Source organism: Rhinichthys klamathensis, unplaced genomic scaffold (genome assembly GCF_029890125.1).
Source record: "Rhinichthys klamathensis goyatoka isolate OS25496 unplaced genomic scaffold, OSU_Roscu_1.1 h1tg000093l_1, whole genome shotgun sequence".
Classification (NCBI taxonomy): domain Eukaryota; kingdom Metazoa; phylum Chordata; class Actinopteri; order Cypriniformes; family Leuciscidae; genus Rhinichthys; species Rhinichthys klamathensis.
Genome location: NW_026606632.1, coordinates 288,191 through 303,236, shown reverse-complemented (window position 1 = coordinate 303,236; position 15,046 = coordinate 288,191). Strand labels below are relative to the sequence as shown.

General features: G+C 38.0%; 1 protein-coding gene across 2 annotated transcripts; it reads left to right on the top strand.

Annotated features, from left to right (window-relative positions):
• Window positions 1–533: 533 nt before the first annotated feature.
• slain1a (SLAIN motif family, member 1a) lies at window positions 534–14,797 on the top strand. 2 transcript variants are annotated; one of them, XM_056252189.1, is made up of 9 exons: window positions 534–1,193; window positions 2,415–2,551; window positions 5,781–5,909; window positions 7,027–7,125; window positions 9,286–9,435; window positions 9,686–10,018; window positions 11,276–11,446; window positions 11,551–11,830; window positions 13,990–14,797. In XM_056252189.1, exons 1-9 carry the CDS (start codon window positions 760–762, stop codon window positions 14,063–14,065), a joined length of 1,809 nt encoding a protein of 602 aa, XP_056108164.1. In that variant the 5' UTR covers window positions 534–759; the 3' UTR covers window positions 14,066–14,797. The 2 variants fall into 2 exon arrangements, with proteins under 2 accessions (XP_056108164.1, XP_056108165.1); XM_056252190.1 differs by lacking the exon at window positions 5,781–5,909.
• Window positions 14,798–15,046: the final 249 nt, after the last annotated feature.

Here is a 15,046-nt window from a genome sequence, read left to right as displayed (position 1 = left end):
CAAAAATACAGTAAAAACACAGTAATATGGTGAAATATTATTAAAATGTAAGATAACAGTTAAATATATTTTAAAATGTAATTTAGTCCTGGGATGCAAAGCTGTATTTTCAGCATCATTACTCCAGTCTTCAGTGTCACATGATCCTTCAGAAATCATTCTAATATGCTGATTTGCTGCTCAAGAAACATTTATTTTTATTGTTGATAACAGTTGTGCTGCCTAATGTTTTTGTGGAAACTTTGATACTTTTTTCAGGATTCCTTGATAAATAGAAAGTTAAAAAGAATTTTGAAAAATCTATTTACTGCATCCTTACTCAATAAAAGTTTAAATTACTTTAAAAAAAAAAAAGTAATGACCTCAATGGCTTTGAACACTATAGCCTAGTGTATATTATGGGATTAATACCTCTAGTTCAGGTAAGGAATATAATAGAATAGAATAGAATAGAATAGAATAGAACAGAACAGAATAGAATAGAACAGAATAGAATAGAATAGAGCGGCACTCCAAATGCAACCATTTTACTGCTTGTCGTCATCTGAATGAAAGAAAGGATGGCAAAGAGCCTGGGCAGTGTGACTGGTGTTTTGCCTGGTGGTGGTGGTCGTGTGTGTTGTGTTTTGAACTGAGGGGGAGGAGACAGAAGCATGAGCAGCACATCAGCATCTGAATGAAGCATGTAACCCGTTTGAAAGCAGTGCGAGACTGGGCACACAGGGTAAACAACACCGCCACCATCTTACTACTGTTCATATGCTTTTCTCTTCAATGGACGGACTATTTTTCAACCCGCAGATGATGGCGGACGTCAATGGCAACAGTAAGATGATGAACGCAGAACTGGAGGTGAAAAAGCTCCAAGAGCTCGTGAGAAAACTGGAGAGGCAGAACGAGCAGCTCAGGACGAGAGCGAACGCTGCGAACAACTGCACCCTCAGCTCCCGTGGGTTACCAGCTCCGGCATCGGCCTGTCCCGCAGCTCCGGCTGGCCCAGACACCGGGAATCACTGCGCTTCACCCTCATATTCTCCGTCTTTTGGACGGTCGGACTCGGATGAGCACTACCCGTATTTTCATCCGCAGTCAGTGACTGGTGCTGATGAGGATGATGCTACTGTACTGGATGAGGTGGAAATAATAGACCTTCATGTTGTTCTTCCCATCGATGGAGAGTCTGATTATAGCTGGTACTGATGCTGTATCATTTGCTAAGTAAACAATAGTGTCATTCTTGGAGGATTCGATTTGATTTTCTGCGTCGCATGCTCTTGTTATCCCTTACATTCAGTTCACATGAAATGTCACCATAGAATATGTGTCCATGTCCATTGTTAAATTTATGGGGGGATATATTCATTAGGAGATTGGCTTGCTGTTTGCATCTGGTGATGTGAAAAATGTCCATGTTTTACTTGAGACAATTTGTCTTCTAAATGTGAAGTGCACAGGAGCATGACTATTTGACTGTTTGAATTATTTCATAAAAAATGGTAAAAAAAAAAAAAAAAAGTAGTCTAATTTAAACCTGTGCATTATACAGAGAAATAAAAACAGACAAAATCTGATATCTGTTTGTGATGGGACATTTATTGCAACACTATTACGTTGGGAGATCACATCAAAATATAGGAGCCACAACAACTTAAACCTTGAAATAATAAAGCCAACACAATTTCCAGACAAACCAAATACTAAGACACAAAATTCTTAATAATGTTGTGTTAATTTTCATAAATTTCAAGTTATGCTGATAATATATGTTGTAATGACAAATACAGTATTAACTTTTAAAATATGCAAAAAAGAATAAATAAATAAAACTAGTGGTCCCAGACTTGAAGCACACTTCTGTGTCCGTACAGGTCATACAAGTTATACTGGTTTTATCATTTGTACAAAACATATTGAATGTATAAAATACTCAAAGCACACTTCATGTCTTCATGGTGCAGGGTATTGATAAAGATTGAAAATTTACTAAAAGCATTCTTTCACATTTATGTGCTGAAACTTATTCAGTGTTACATTTTCATGAAAACCAATAATCATTTGGACATTCACAGAATTGTTTAATAATTATCAAGTCAATTAAACATCATTCACATCCTCAATCAAAATCTAGACCTATACTAATTTATTCTTGCAAAATAGTTAGTAGAAAACTTTTTTTAATAAGTGAAATCATATTTTTTTTTAGATAGTGAGTTTTCAGGTGATCCCTTATTGTCCCTCTCAGACAAGTGACTAAGATTTAGCAGATAGATAGTGGTCATATATCCCTATGCATCTTTTAATCAGCTGAACTAATACAAATATTAGGTTAATAATAAAATCCATGGACAATCTAGATAATGAATGTTTGCAAAAGTCCAGATTGGAATGTTTTGACCCAGTTTTTATGTCACCAGGTTGTACGTGTCTTCAAAAGCAAAGCTGTTTCCTCATCTTCTCCTCAGTCCTCTTCAGTGGTGTAGACATGTGCTGGACAACCCCAGACCAGAGGTGGAGTTAGCCAAACGCTCCTTGTGCTACAAACTGGACCAAGGTACCAACAACAAGCGATATAGGAAATGACAGTAGTTACATTCCCAGTTTTGTTCTTCCACCATTCCCATGAATATGACGTCATTTCTGAAATGTCAGTGGTATAGAAATTGAAGAGCTTGAAGTTTTTAGTTACTTACAGTGATTGACCATTATAGCTTTTTAATGGAGATGGATGGCTGATATAATACAGATACATATGCAATTTAATGGTAGAAAATTGTATGATGTATTGTACACAAAGAACAGTGGAAGATGGGGGCGTGTTAACTGTTAATCAGCCTACTTGAAAAAGCTTCAGTGAAGAACATGGTTTTTAATAGTACCCTAAAAAAATGAATAAGACTAAAATTAGCCATGTAGTGTTTGAGTGGCTAAAGAATAGATAATGAATAGATTGTTTTCAGTACATCTGTAGTTGAGTTAAGCTGCTTGAGGGGATGGTATCCATAGAAACAATTCCTAAATAAAACCTGCCTGTAGAATCAGCACTAGCTAACACAGATTTAAGACTGTCCCGGAGATGTTGTGAAATGTTTTTGTATCAATTATTCCTTTGGATCAGGCCATACATAAATGATGTATGAGGTGCATATACAGAGATGTGTGTTGTGGAGTTGCGGCGCTCTGAGAGGCTTTTGAAAGGCCAGATTCAGTAAGCTTGGCTCTCTGCAAACGGGGTCATGAATACATCTTTGTTCCGGCGGCCTCTGAAAACCTTTGTTTTTGTGGGTAGCCATGAATGCTTGTTTTTATGCGATCTGGGAAAGTCTAATTGTTAAGGTATGCAAAAGTACTGTGGTTTGCTTGAATAACAATTATTCATTCTACTCATTTTCAATCTTTTAAGGGAAGAGTTGATAACACTTTACAATCTCATTTGTTAACATTAGTTAATGGATTAGCTAACATGTTAATTAGTAAAAAATACAATTGTTGTTTGTTCATGTTAGTTCACAGTGCTTTAAGTAATGTTAACAAGATGCAACCTTTTATTTGAAAAATGTATTATTAAAAGTTCAAATTAACGCTAGCAAATATGATATACTTTATTGTTAGTTAATGTTAATAATGTATTATGTAATTAACTAATTTGAACTATTGAAACCTTATTGTAAAGTGTTACTGAAGAGTTTGTCCCAAAATGAAAGTTCTTAACCTTTCTTTCTTCCATGGAACACAAAAGGAGTGATTTGGAAGCATGTCTTAGTTACCTTTTTTTAATAGTCAGAAATTACTTCAATTTTTATAACTGTTTATTTTTGGCTTTAATGAAAATAATACCATTTTTTTTTTATATGCTCAATGTGGACCCCATTTGGTTTATAGAGATAAAAAAATAAAAATAACTTTCTAATATTTAATATGGTCTCAGTGGAAAGCATTAAAGGGATAGTTCACCCAACAATGAAAATTCTGTCATTTATAACTCACCCTCACGTCATTCCAAACTTATAAGACTTTTTTTCATCTTCAGAACACAATGAAGATCTTTTTAATAAAATCTTTCTGTCACTCCATTGACATCTACGCAACTACAACTTTGACGCTTTAAAGAACGTAACACGAGACTGAACCTCATTGGTTCTCGCACGTCAATCGAACATGCTTGAGCTTCCGTTTACCACAACTGATTTGTGAGTTGATGAATGTTTTTATGTGAATAAAAGCCTTAATTTAATCTGGTCATCATATAAAGCGATCATGTCTCTTGGACTAAACCGCTTAATTCATACGGATTAGGGGCTTTTTGAAGGGTCAAAGTGTCAGTTGTGTAGCTGTCAATGGAAGGACAGAAATCTCTCAGATTCATCAAAAAGAAGCTCAAGCATGTTCGATTGGCGTGCGGGAACCAATGAGGTTCAGTCTCGTGTTACGTTCTTTAAAGCGTCAAAGTTGTAGTTGCGTAGCTGTCAATGGAGAGACAGAAAGATTTTATTAAAAAGATCTTCATTTGTTTTCCGAAGATGAACGAAAGTCTTACGGGTTTGGAACGACACGAGGGTGAGTTATTAATGACAGAAAAGATTTTTTACCTTAAAATAATGTTTCCAAAATCGTTTCAGTGGTTCATTAAGTCGTAACAAGGTGAAAGGCACTTCTGGATTCGCTTTGCGGTCCTATATCTTCTATAACCATGCTATGTAAGATTGCCAGATCGGGGCGCGTTTCTGTTAGCCTAGAAATCTAGACGCACCCTAGCGGCAGCAAAAATTATTTTGCAGCAAAGTGTGGTCTAGCAACTCTCCGTTGGCTTTTCGAGCTGGAAAAACCAAACTCTGGTCAGGCCAATCACATCGTGTATAGAGTTGGTGGGCGGGCTTAACAATGACGGCAGAGATGTGACGGTTCCGCGTGATTTCCATAGGTGATTTCCCTGCTAACGTTACTTGAAAACAAAGAAGATGCTGCTGGCGAACAGCAGTCTTTCGAATCGGATTTGACCGCGACTCTGGAGGACTTGGAGTTAAGAGAACGTAACTTAAGTCATTCTTAAAAAAGGAAGATGTGTTCGGAGTTTTGACGATCGGATACGGCAAAAGTTTAATAAATCAACTAGCTCCGCTGGTGGAAAAACGCATGGGACTCACACAGCCACAGCCGTTCGTTGCTCTGGCTGGTTGTAGCGCTATCCTATTGCGTGCCGAGGGATATTATAAGACAACCGCTTATCCCGCCCCTCGGATTGAGGTATGCCAATTGTGAGTTCCCAGACCTAACATCTTGATGTAGGTCTGGCTTGCCAGGCTACGTTTCTGTAGTTCTAATGAGACATAAGAAAACTACAAATTTGACTTGCTATACGTCAAGCGTTACAATAGTCATTATTTTGTTTTTCTTCGTTTCTGATGTCGCAATACATCATACTTTCATGAAATCATGCAACATACTCTACCTTGTCTGTGGACATCGTTCACTCCGAAGCCGGTGCTGGATAAACAACGAGCGTGCGTGCGACAGTAGGATGCGGTAGGCTAAATTATTTACGACAGCGGTAATGGACAATTCCGCTTCCAACCTGTAGGGCGACCGCAGAGGAAAGGTTACTTGGTGTTGCTTTAAAAACCTTTTACTAATTTACCCAATACCCATATAGTGCTGCAATCGAAACATTTATTCACATTATTATTATTTAAAATATTACACTAACCATTCTTTTAATATATATATAAATGTTGTTGTGTGTGATGTTTTTTTTTTAATTAATTGCACTTCCCTTTTTCAATTAGCCAAAAGATGGAGAGGGGTCCTCTCGGGCTGTGGGTCCTCAAACGTTCTGTACAGTCCTATAGATGGAGTCTCTTCTTTAAGCAGCTGTTCTAAACACTTTACTAAACGTGCACTAACTGAGCAAACAGGTAACTCATGTGACTCACTCATTCTAACTCCAGATACAGCTTTTCATTAATGTTTGTTGATGCTTTCTCTCATTCTCTCTAACTGCTAACAGAGGTACCTCTATGCCTGATAAACCACAAAGATTGCACTGTGTATTATACAGTCCCTTGTGAAAAAGAAGTACACTTTAGCATACTTAATTGCATGCTACTGCTGAATGTAAAATAAAATATACTTATAATATACATGTACATAATATACAGGTCATGTATTTAAATATATTTGTAGTTACACATTTATAGTGATAAAAAGTTGCTATTTAGTACATTTACACTATATTACGTTTAAATGTAATATCGAAAAACACACTACAGTTAAAATTATAATCAAGAACAGGTGTTAGTCAACACATTAAAATAATACTTTTTTTAAAGCATGACAAAAGATTATTAAAACTTAATTATTTAAAATATACTTTAAATTCAAAAGTGTACTCTCTGTAAGTACACTCAATTGATCTTGTATTTCATTAATATATTATCTGCAAGTGCAAATATACTTTAAAAAATATATACTTTTAAGTTTTGAAGTACACTACATGTGCACATTCAATACAATTAAGCACACTCCTTTTTGTATGTGTGTAATATATAACTGTTATTTATTTTTGTCGACAATTTTGTTGTAAACTAGGTAGTTAAGAAAAATGAAAGAGAAGAATAGGTGAGAAAGAACATAATGATTTTTTCAGGCATCAGCTTTCATTTACTTCGGCCAGCTCAGCATTTTTTCAAGCCATGTGAAATGTGAGACATCAGTGATCAGTAGTGATGACCTCATGGTGTCTGGAAACGGCCGTTGCAGCATATGTTCCATGAAACAAAGATCTGATTGCAATGCTTTATTGCAGAAGGTCTTCAGTACATATGATCCTGGTTGGACTAGATGTATAGATTTATCAGTTCTCAAATTTTACACAGATCTTACTTTTGGCAGCAAGTGGCGACCCAACACAGTACCGAAATTTTTAAGCATGGAAAATAAAATTTAGTCTGGATCATATTTTCATAGTTTTTTTTCATAGGTAGTTTTTACTCTCCATATTCTGAGTGATCTATCATCTCTCTTCTGACGCAGATCCACCTTCACCAAACCATCAGAAGTCTCTCATGGGGAGGAACTGCTTAAGCCTAAGTGAAAGATCTCCCACATTCCTCTATCACACGGCTACACACAGTAAGCATGACCAAGATCACCTATCATGCTCCACTAATCATACACACCACTTCTCCAATGCTGTATTTTGGACTCTTGTGTTTGTACAGTATTTACACTACCATAAGTTTGGGGTTGGTAAGATTTTTTTTAAGGCTTTTGAAAGAAGTCTCTAATGCTGACCACTTGCGCTTGATTTTAAGCGCTCTGGGAAAACGTGTTCATTTGACCAGTTGTGAACACGTGTGGCAAACACGCCAAAGAATTTGGCTTAAATAAAACAAACGTGTGACAGGTGGGCTCATCAGGTTCTTTTGTCTTCAGAACTGCATTGTGTACCGTCTGTGCTGAAACAAACTTTTCTTCTCAAACTATCCTCTTTTGTTAGGAGTTAGTTTTGCAAGGCAGGAATAAAGCCTTTTCACACTCTCTTTTTTATCTTCACGAAAAGAAAAGAGTTGAAAAAAAAAGAAGAAATCATGTCGAGTGAATCCAATAAGAGATGCGTGCCGCCCTGCTCGCATAGGATGATCCGCATGACTACTGCATATTGTGTCTGGGGGAACATCACGCTGTGTCAGCCCTCAAGGACGCATAGTGTGAAGTCTTCTCCATCAAAGTGCTCCGCTCCAGGCTCGCGTTTTTGCGGGAAGAGCAAGGAGAAAAGCTGTCAGCAGGCACATGTCCAGCTACTCTCAGAGTATTTGTGGCCACCTTTTCAGCTTGCCATGCTCTGATTCACGGGGTTTCAGTGGGGAGACACTCTCAGATCGCCCGCTTCATTTGTGGAGCTAGGCGACTGAGACCTAACGTCAGAGTTAAAGTTCCCTCATGGGACTTAGCCGTGGTCCTTGAGGGGCTAGTCGACAACACATTTGAACCATTAGAGTTAGCGCCGGTCAAGCTTCTGACTCTAAAGATTAAGGTTTTAAGGTTTTTCTTATGGCTATCTTGTCACTAAAGAGATTTGGGAGATTTGCAGGCTTGGTTTCACCATCCTGCTTATACTTTGCCCAGTTCCTGCTCTTCAGATATACGTCCACCGCACTAGCCAGTGGGGTAAGTCAGAGCAGCTGTTCATTTGTTATGAGGGCCATAAACGGGGACTGCCGACCACAAAGCAGACTATGTCGCATTGGGTGAGGGATGCCATCGCCCTAGCCTATGAGGCGCGCGGTCAAGCTTCGCCTCTAGGTGTTAGGGCTCACTCTACCAGGGGCAAGAGGCGCCCCCTTGCAGCAAGTATGTGATGCAGCAGGCTGGTCCTCCGCACAGATTTATTAGATTCTATAGTTTGGATGTTCATGTTACTTAAGGACTCATGTCCTTGAGTCGACATCCCAAGCTCCTGTCTGAGGCCTTTCTCGTGTTTGTGCGCACACACTACACAACCTTGAGGGGTCCAGACTCCAGACACTTCCAGTGCGGCAGCGTTGGTATTCTCATTCCCATAGCGCTTAAAATCAATCATTGAGAGTAGCTTTTGAAAGGGAACGTCTCGGGTATCTTGACTGTATCCCTGTTCCCTGAAAAAGTAGGGACGAGATGCTACGCTACATTGCCGCACTGAGGGCGTGTTTAGGACATTCTTCCTGCAAAATTGCGCCTCTGACGTGCGCATTCCGATGACATCATAATCAGGGGTTATTTAAGCCAAATTATTTGGCGAGTTTGCCACGGGTGTTCACAACCGGTCAAACGAAAACGTTTTCCCACAGCGCTTAAAATCAAGCGCAGCATCTCGTTTCTGCTTTTTTCAGGGAACAGGGTTACAGTCAAGTAACCTGAGATGTTTTATATTTTAATATATTTTCAAATTTAATTTTTTATTCCTGTGTCTTCAGTGTCATATGATCCTTTAGAAATCATTCTAATATGCTGATTTGGTGCTCAAGAAACATTTCTCATTATTATCAATGTAGAGAACAGTTGTGCTGCTTAATATTATTATACTTTTTTCAAGATTCTTTGATGAATAGAAAGTTCAAAACAAAAGGATTTATTTGAAACTGTTTATTTTTGTATAATTATTTAAGTCTTTACTGTCACTTTTGACCAATTTAATGCATTCTTTCTGAATAAAAGTATTACTTTCTGTCAAAATAAAATCTTACTGACCGCAAACTTTTGAACAGTAGTGTATATGTACGTGAGATTGAATTCTCCATTTGTCCTTTTAAGGTAATAGTCATCAGCAACGGCCTCTCAGTCCTCAGTCTTCCATAGACAGTGAGCTCAGTGCCTCTGAGCTGGAGGAGGACTCCATCTCTATGAGCTATAAGATTCAGGACATGACTGATGTGGAGGTCATGGCCCGACTGCAGGAGGAGAGTATGTCTACTTTAATACAATACATACATGTAGTGGGAGGATGTTATTTAAATGTAGACTCTATTTCACAACATAAAAAAAAAACATTGTCAATATTTCCTCATGTTATTCCAAACCCATATTTTTCCATGGAACGAGCATGCAGTGATTTTGATACATAGGTTGTCTAAAAGTGCGGCTTGGGACCGGAAAAAAGTATTTCATAGCCAAGGTGCTTAATGGAAACACATTGACACATGTTTGTGTTTAGGTCTACGTCAGGAGTATGCGACCACTGCAGCCACGGCCACACGGCGTAGTGCCAGTTTTTCGGTGCACGCGGGTGCACGCAGAAGCATGAGGAGTGAGGCTGACCTGGAGGAAGAGGAAGAGTACGATCAGCTGTCCGCTCCACAGCCTCGACTCTTCCGTACGGCCTCCATGCAGCGCAGCGTGTCCCACTCACAGAACCTCTCCAGCATGAAAGACTGCCGGCGCAGCCCCACCACTCCTCAGTACTTCAACAGCCTGTCCTACCAGCAGCTCCACATGCCCAACCACAGCTCCAGTACCGCAGAGCCCCAGAGCTATAGAGCAAACACAGGTCAGACAACACAAGGTCTTATGAAGTGTATAGTGAAAATATACTGATAACACTAGGAATTCAATACGTAAGAACTCAATTTTATTGATTACACAGATTACAAACTATTAAAGCAATATTAAGTTTCATTGTCCTTTATCTGTAATATATGTATAGTATTTATGTGTAGTATATGTAATGTAATATGTAATGACGGCTCAGAACCATCCGGGTGAGGATCCATTTGTAGCTTTATTAGAGTAAACAAAGTAGTCAAATAGGAAAGTGGTAGGTAACAATAACACAGGGATAATACAGCAATCGGTAATCACAAGGCAGGCAATAGTCAGGGCAGGCAGCAAACAACAGTAATCCAGGCAGACAAAGCAAGGTAAATGGGCAGGCAGCAAAACAATCATAAACAGGATAAACAGTCCAAGATCAAGCAAAGCAGATACACAATCTGCTCAGAATTGTCAGCCATGGCAAGAACAAGACTTCACATGGAGCATTGTTTGTTCAGTGCGTAAATACTCTCCTAGATAGGCTACAGTGTTCAGGCCAGGTTGGGAGGAGAATTGTGGGAAATGTAGTGAGAAAGGGAAGTCAATTTTCTTAGGTTAACTAACTAGTCCACAGAGAAAGTAATTTGAATTGCAGACTGATAATAATATATTCATATTGTAATATTTCAGTGTTCATCTTGTTGGAACATTGATTGTTTTTCTTAGCAGAAGCTTTAATAATCAACAACTGAGATAATAAAATAAATTAAATAAATATCAATATAGATCAATATTTAATGTCTGTTAATTTATTTGTTTAGTAAGTAGCTGTGCAATAATATATCACTGGGAAAAAAAAGCAGTAGAATTGGATGCATTTTAAATCCTTTTAAGCTAGTGGTTCTCAAGTGTTTTAACTCAAAGATCCCCCACTGTCCCACTGTTCCCTTTGCTAGTTTGTCTCCATGTTTTTTGATTGAGTTATGCACATGTTTTTAGTTATGTTAATGATCCCTGTGTATTTAAACCCTCTGTTCATTCAGTTTCATTGTCCGGTATCATCTTTATGTGGTTTTGTTACTCTTACTCCTAAAATCTCCTGCGTGTTTGTTTGTTGGATTTATTAAATTGTTTGTCTGTTTATTTCGAATACTCCTTTGGTTGAGAACTGCCCACTGGTTGAGAACAACAGCTATAGATTATACTTATGTAGACTATTACACTGTTCGTACTAGATTGCATGTTTCATCATGTGATGTGTTTCTTTTTTCAGACAAGCTACGGAGAAGCATGCCAAACCTCATTCGAGCCCCCAGCACTCCCAGTGTCATCGGCGTGGCTAATGTTTCTGGTCACATCGCCACATCATCCTCATCTTTTTCGTTACTCCGAAACAGTCAGAGTTTTGATTCCCACAATGTTCTGACCAAGATACAGTCTGCAAGTGAGACTAACACTGTCAAAACATCCTATTAAATATGATGATAATAATCTTGTAGTGGATTATATCACACTAACATTCAAATTTTGCTCTCTGTTGAATTTCAGTTCCCCCTCCTGGCCAGTTACAGCAGAGAGTTCAGAGCGTGGGCAACTTCTCATTGACATCACGGCCACCTCTGAAAGCCACAGCGTACGTGAGCCCTACGATACAGAGTTCGACCACGATGCCTTCCTCTGTTAGTCTCAGCTGTCTCTCCAGCAGTAATATCCCCCACCCCAGCAAACCCAGCACCCCCTCCTCCAGTCGCAGCGCTCTACCTCGACCTGCTTCCTTTGTTGGGACAAGTGGGGCCACACGCAGTAAAATTGGCCAACCCGTACGCAGGTAATCATTTACAATTTTCTTGTGGGCTTCTTGTCATTGCTTTATATAACTTTAGCAATTCCAAAGAGGACAAGTGTTTGACTGTTAAACATTTCTGTTATTACCACTTTTCATATTCACTTAAAGGGACACTATGCAGCTTTTTTAGCTTAACTGAACAGCTTCAGAGTTATTGAAATGGTTATATAACTTCTTTCGGGTTGAATGGTGGGCGTCTCGACCCCCCCTGGTGCCTGTGAGCGCAAAAATCTCACTTGCAACTTCGGTGCGGCGGGCCGCGTCAGGAAGTATCGCGTGATATCAGCTCTCGCGATGTAACATATTCCTTTACGGCAACTGCACACATACACACAGGAACAAGGTATAGATGGATGGAGTTTGTCATTGTCACACTATCGTCATGGCTGAGCCGGCATATAAGATGCAGAAAGCTAGGAAAGCATTGTCGGAGGAACAGAGAAAGAGGAAACGGCAGACTGACCGAGCTAGGAGTCGGACACGAGCATAGGCATAATTTGCGGGTGTTATGTCCCCATTGAAACTTCTCGCGGCACGGATGTAACGTTACCATTACAAACAAATAAAACATCTCCAGGTAACTCTAGTAGAGCATTCATTTCGTTCGTTTGTTAAATAAGAGGCGATCTGAAATGTGTTATTTTTGAAATCAACTGACCAAAGTGCTCGTTGCCTCTGCGATCAGTGGTGCAGATAAGTTACAGTGTTCTCTTGTGACGCGCGCCTGAATCCGTTGCGGGGACTGAGAGACTCTCTATATTTTGTTATGGTGAAATCACAAAATCTAATGCACAAAAAACATGTCCCTGCTTGAAATACAACCACTAATAAACAATCGGTTTTGATGAGGAAAATAAACTATACTACTACCGATTAGAACCCAGAACCTCTGACACACTTGGCAAAAGTTCTGCCTCTGGACCATTAAAATTGTCGGATCTATGTATTTAATCACGTGAAAATTCTCACCACTAACAACATATATTATATCTCATTAAACGACAAATTAAACACAATGTACTATTGTATAGCCTACTATGTAACAGGCCATGTCACGCTCTGAGTGAGTGGTATTTACGACAGTAACGTTAAATTCAAGTACTCCACAGTAACTCTAGGGGTCGCTGTTTGACAAAAACGGGATTTCTGCAAAATGCCCCTTTAAACAAATGTAGCTGCCGCTCAACTTCAGACAATTTTACAAACTGTAAAGACTAGACTAGTGACTGCAGACTAGTGATAGGCTTATGTTTAATGATGTGGACATAAAACAAACAACATATTGACTTTTGAAGTCAGTTTTTGTAATTCAGTGATTTATTTGCCTGCCACAATAATGACTTTGAATTATTTTCATTGGAAGGCTTTTATATTGAGCAAATATTGTTGCATTAAATTCCAATTTTAATCAGCATACAATATGTACTGGAAATATTCAATTTACTATCATGCAGTTGTAAATGTAAAATATTTTACAATACATTTCAATAAAGTTCAATCTTCAATTTGATCTGCATTACCCTAAAGTGCATCATTAAGTTTTTTTTTTTTTTAGCAAGGATGCATTAAATTGATCAAAAGTGATAGTAAAGAATGTATAATGTTACAAAAGATTTTTATTGCAAATAAATGCTGTTCTTTTGAACTTTCTATTCATCTAAAGAATCCTGTGCATCACAGTTTCCACAAAAATATTCAGCAGCGCAACTATTTTCAACATTAAGAAATGTTTCTTAAGCATCAAATCCAGTATATTAGAATGATTTATGAAGGAAATGTCTGGAGTAATAATGCTGAAAATTTAGCTTTGCATCACAGGAATAAATTACATTTTAAAATGTATTTAAATATGAAACATTATAATAATATTACTGTTTTTACTGTATGTTTGCTCAATGAATCCAGCCTTGCTGAGCATAAGAGACTTTTAAAAACAATAAAAAATTACTTACCTATCCCAAACTTTTATATTCGGGTCATTAAAAAAAAATTGTACATGCTGTAAAAATAGTTTTTCATTGTTAGTTTGTGATGGTAACAAACTGATCTTTATTGGAAAATGTTAGACTTGTTATTTTAAATGCACTATAATGTATACTCTGAAGTATTGCTGTCATTAACCCGAGTCACTGTGGTTGCAGTTTTCTGACCCCGCCGAAAAGTGTATCTGCCCTGAGCGCCCTGCGTGACGGGAGTTGGAGGGACGGCTGCTATTAAACTGCTCTGCACACTGACCTTAAATGTTTCAGGCCCAGCTGGCTGGGCACACCTGTTGCTTTTAGATCTTAAGTGGATGTAAAATAACGTCAAGTGATTCAAAGTTGAAAAATACTGTTAATAAATGCAATACAGCACCACTGCAATATGCCTGATGGCTGAAACCCAGAGCATTATGCATACAAGTGTTTACGTGCAAATAATTTGCCTAACTGCAGCACAATTTTTTTAGTCACTGAAACCAATTTTCAAATGATATTATTAATTAGATATGACCATTAAATGAACAATATTGATTTAATACGCATAAGTCATTTGCTGTCTCTCAAATAGCACTTTTACTGTTAACTTGCATTGTTACATTAGATAACCAGTAGTGCCAGAGTCGTACCAGATTGCTTTCTGTTGTGCAAGTTGCATTACTTTTTATAATGTTGTCAATTTGTTTTCCAACATATGGCAAGATGAATATTCAAGTGAGCTGATGCATTTGTAAAAGCAGACTAAATGGACTGTAAAACACTGTATTTAGAAGTAAAAATGCAGCTTAGAGTAAAGGGCAGCCATTCCAGATTGTATGTTTACATGATGCTCATGATACAGAGCACTGTGGAGAAGACATTTGCACATCAAATAGTAACATTTGTTTCTCTTTTTTTAAGAACAGGTTTATGATGGAAGGGAATGGATGTTATGTTTTCCAATGTTGAATAAAAGGCTTTTGAACTGAAATATAATATTTTGTACTGTACTTTGAACAGAGGATGTCAATAACAGGGAACTGAAATATGATATTCAAGAGAATCTTTGAGTTTTTTTTAATTTCATCTTTAATACATCTGACAAAAAAGAAAGAAGATAAATTAATTTAATCATATGGGCTGGTGTATTTTTGGGGTTTGGCCCATAATGACAAAATTAACCTATTTTTTTGTGAACACAATGTTCAAACATCATGCTACACATGAAATACAGGACAAT

Coding starts and splice junctions, on each gene's coding strand:
- slain1a (XM_056252189.1), top strand. CDS start 760: ATGCTTTTCTCTTCAATGGACGGACTATTTTTCAACCCGCAGATGATG. Junction 5,910..7,026: donor TGCACTAACTGAGCAAACAG/GTAACTCATGTG, acceptor CTTCTGACGCAG/ATCCACCTTCACCAAACCAT. Junction 11,447..11,550: donor GACCAAGATACAGTCTGCAA/GTGAGACTAACA, acceptor GTTGAATTTCAG/TTCCCCCTCCTGGCCAGTTA.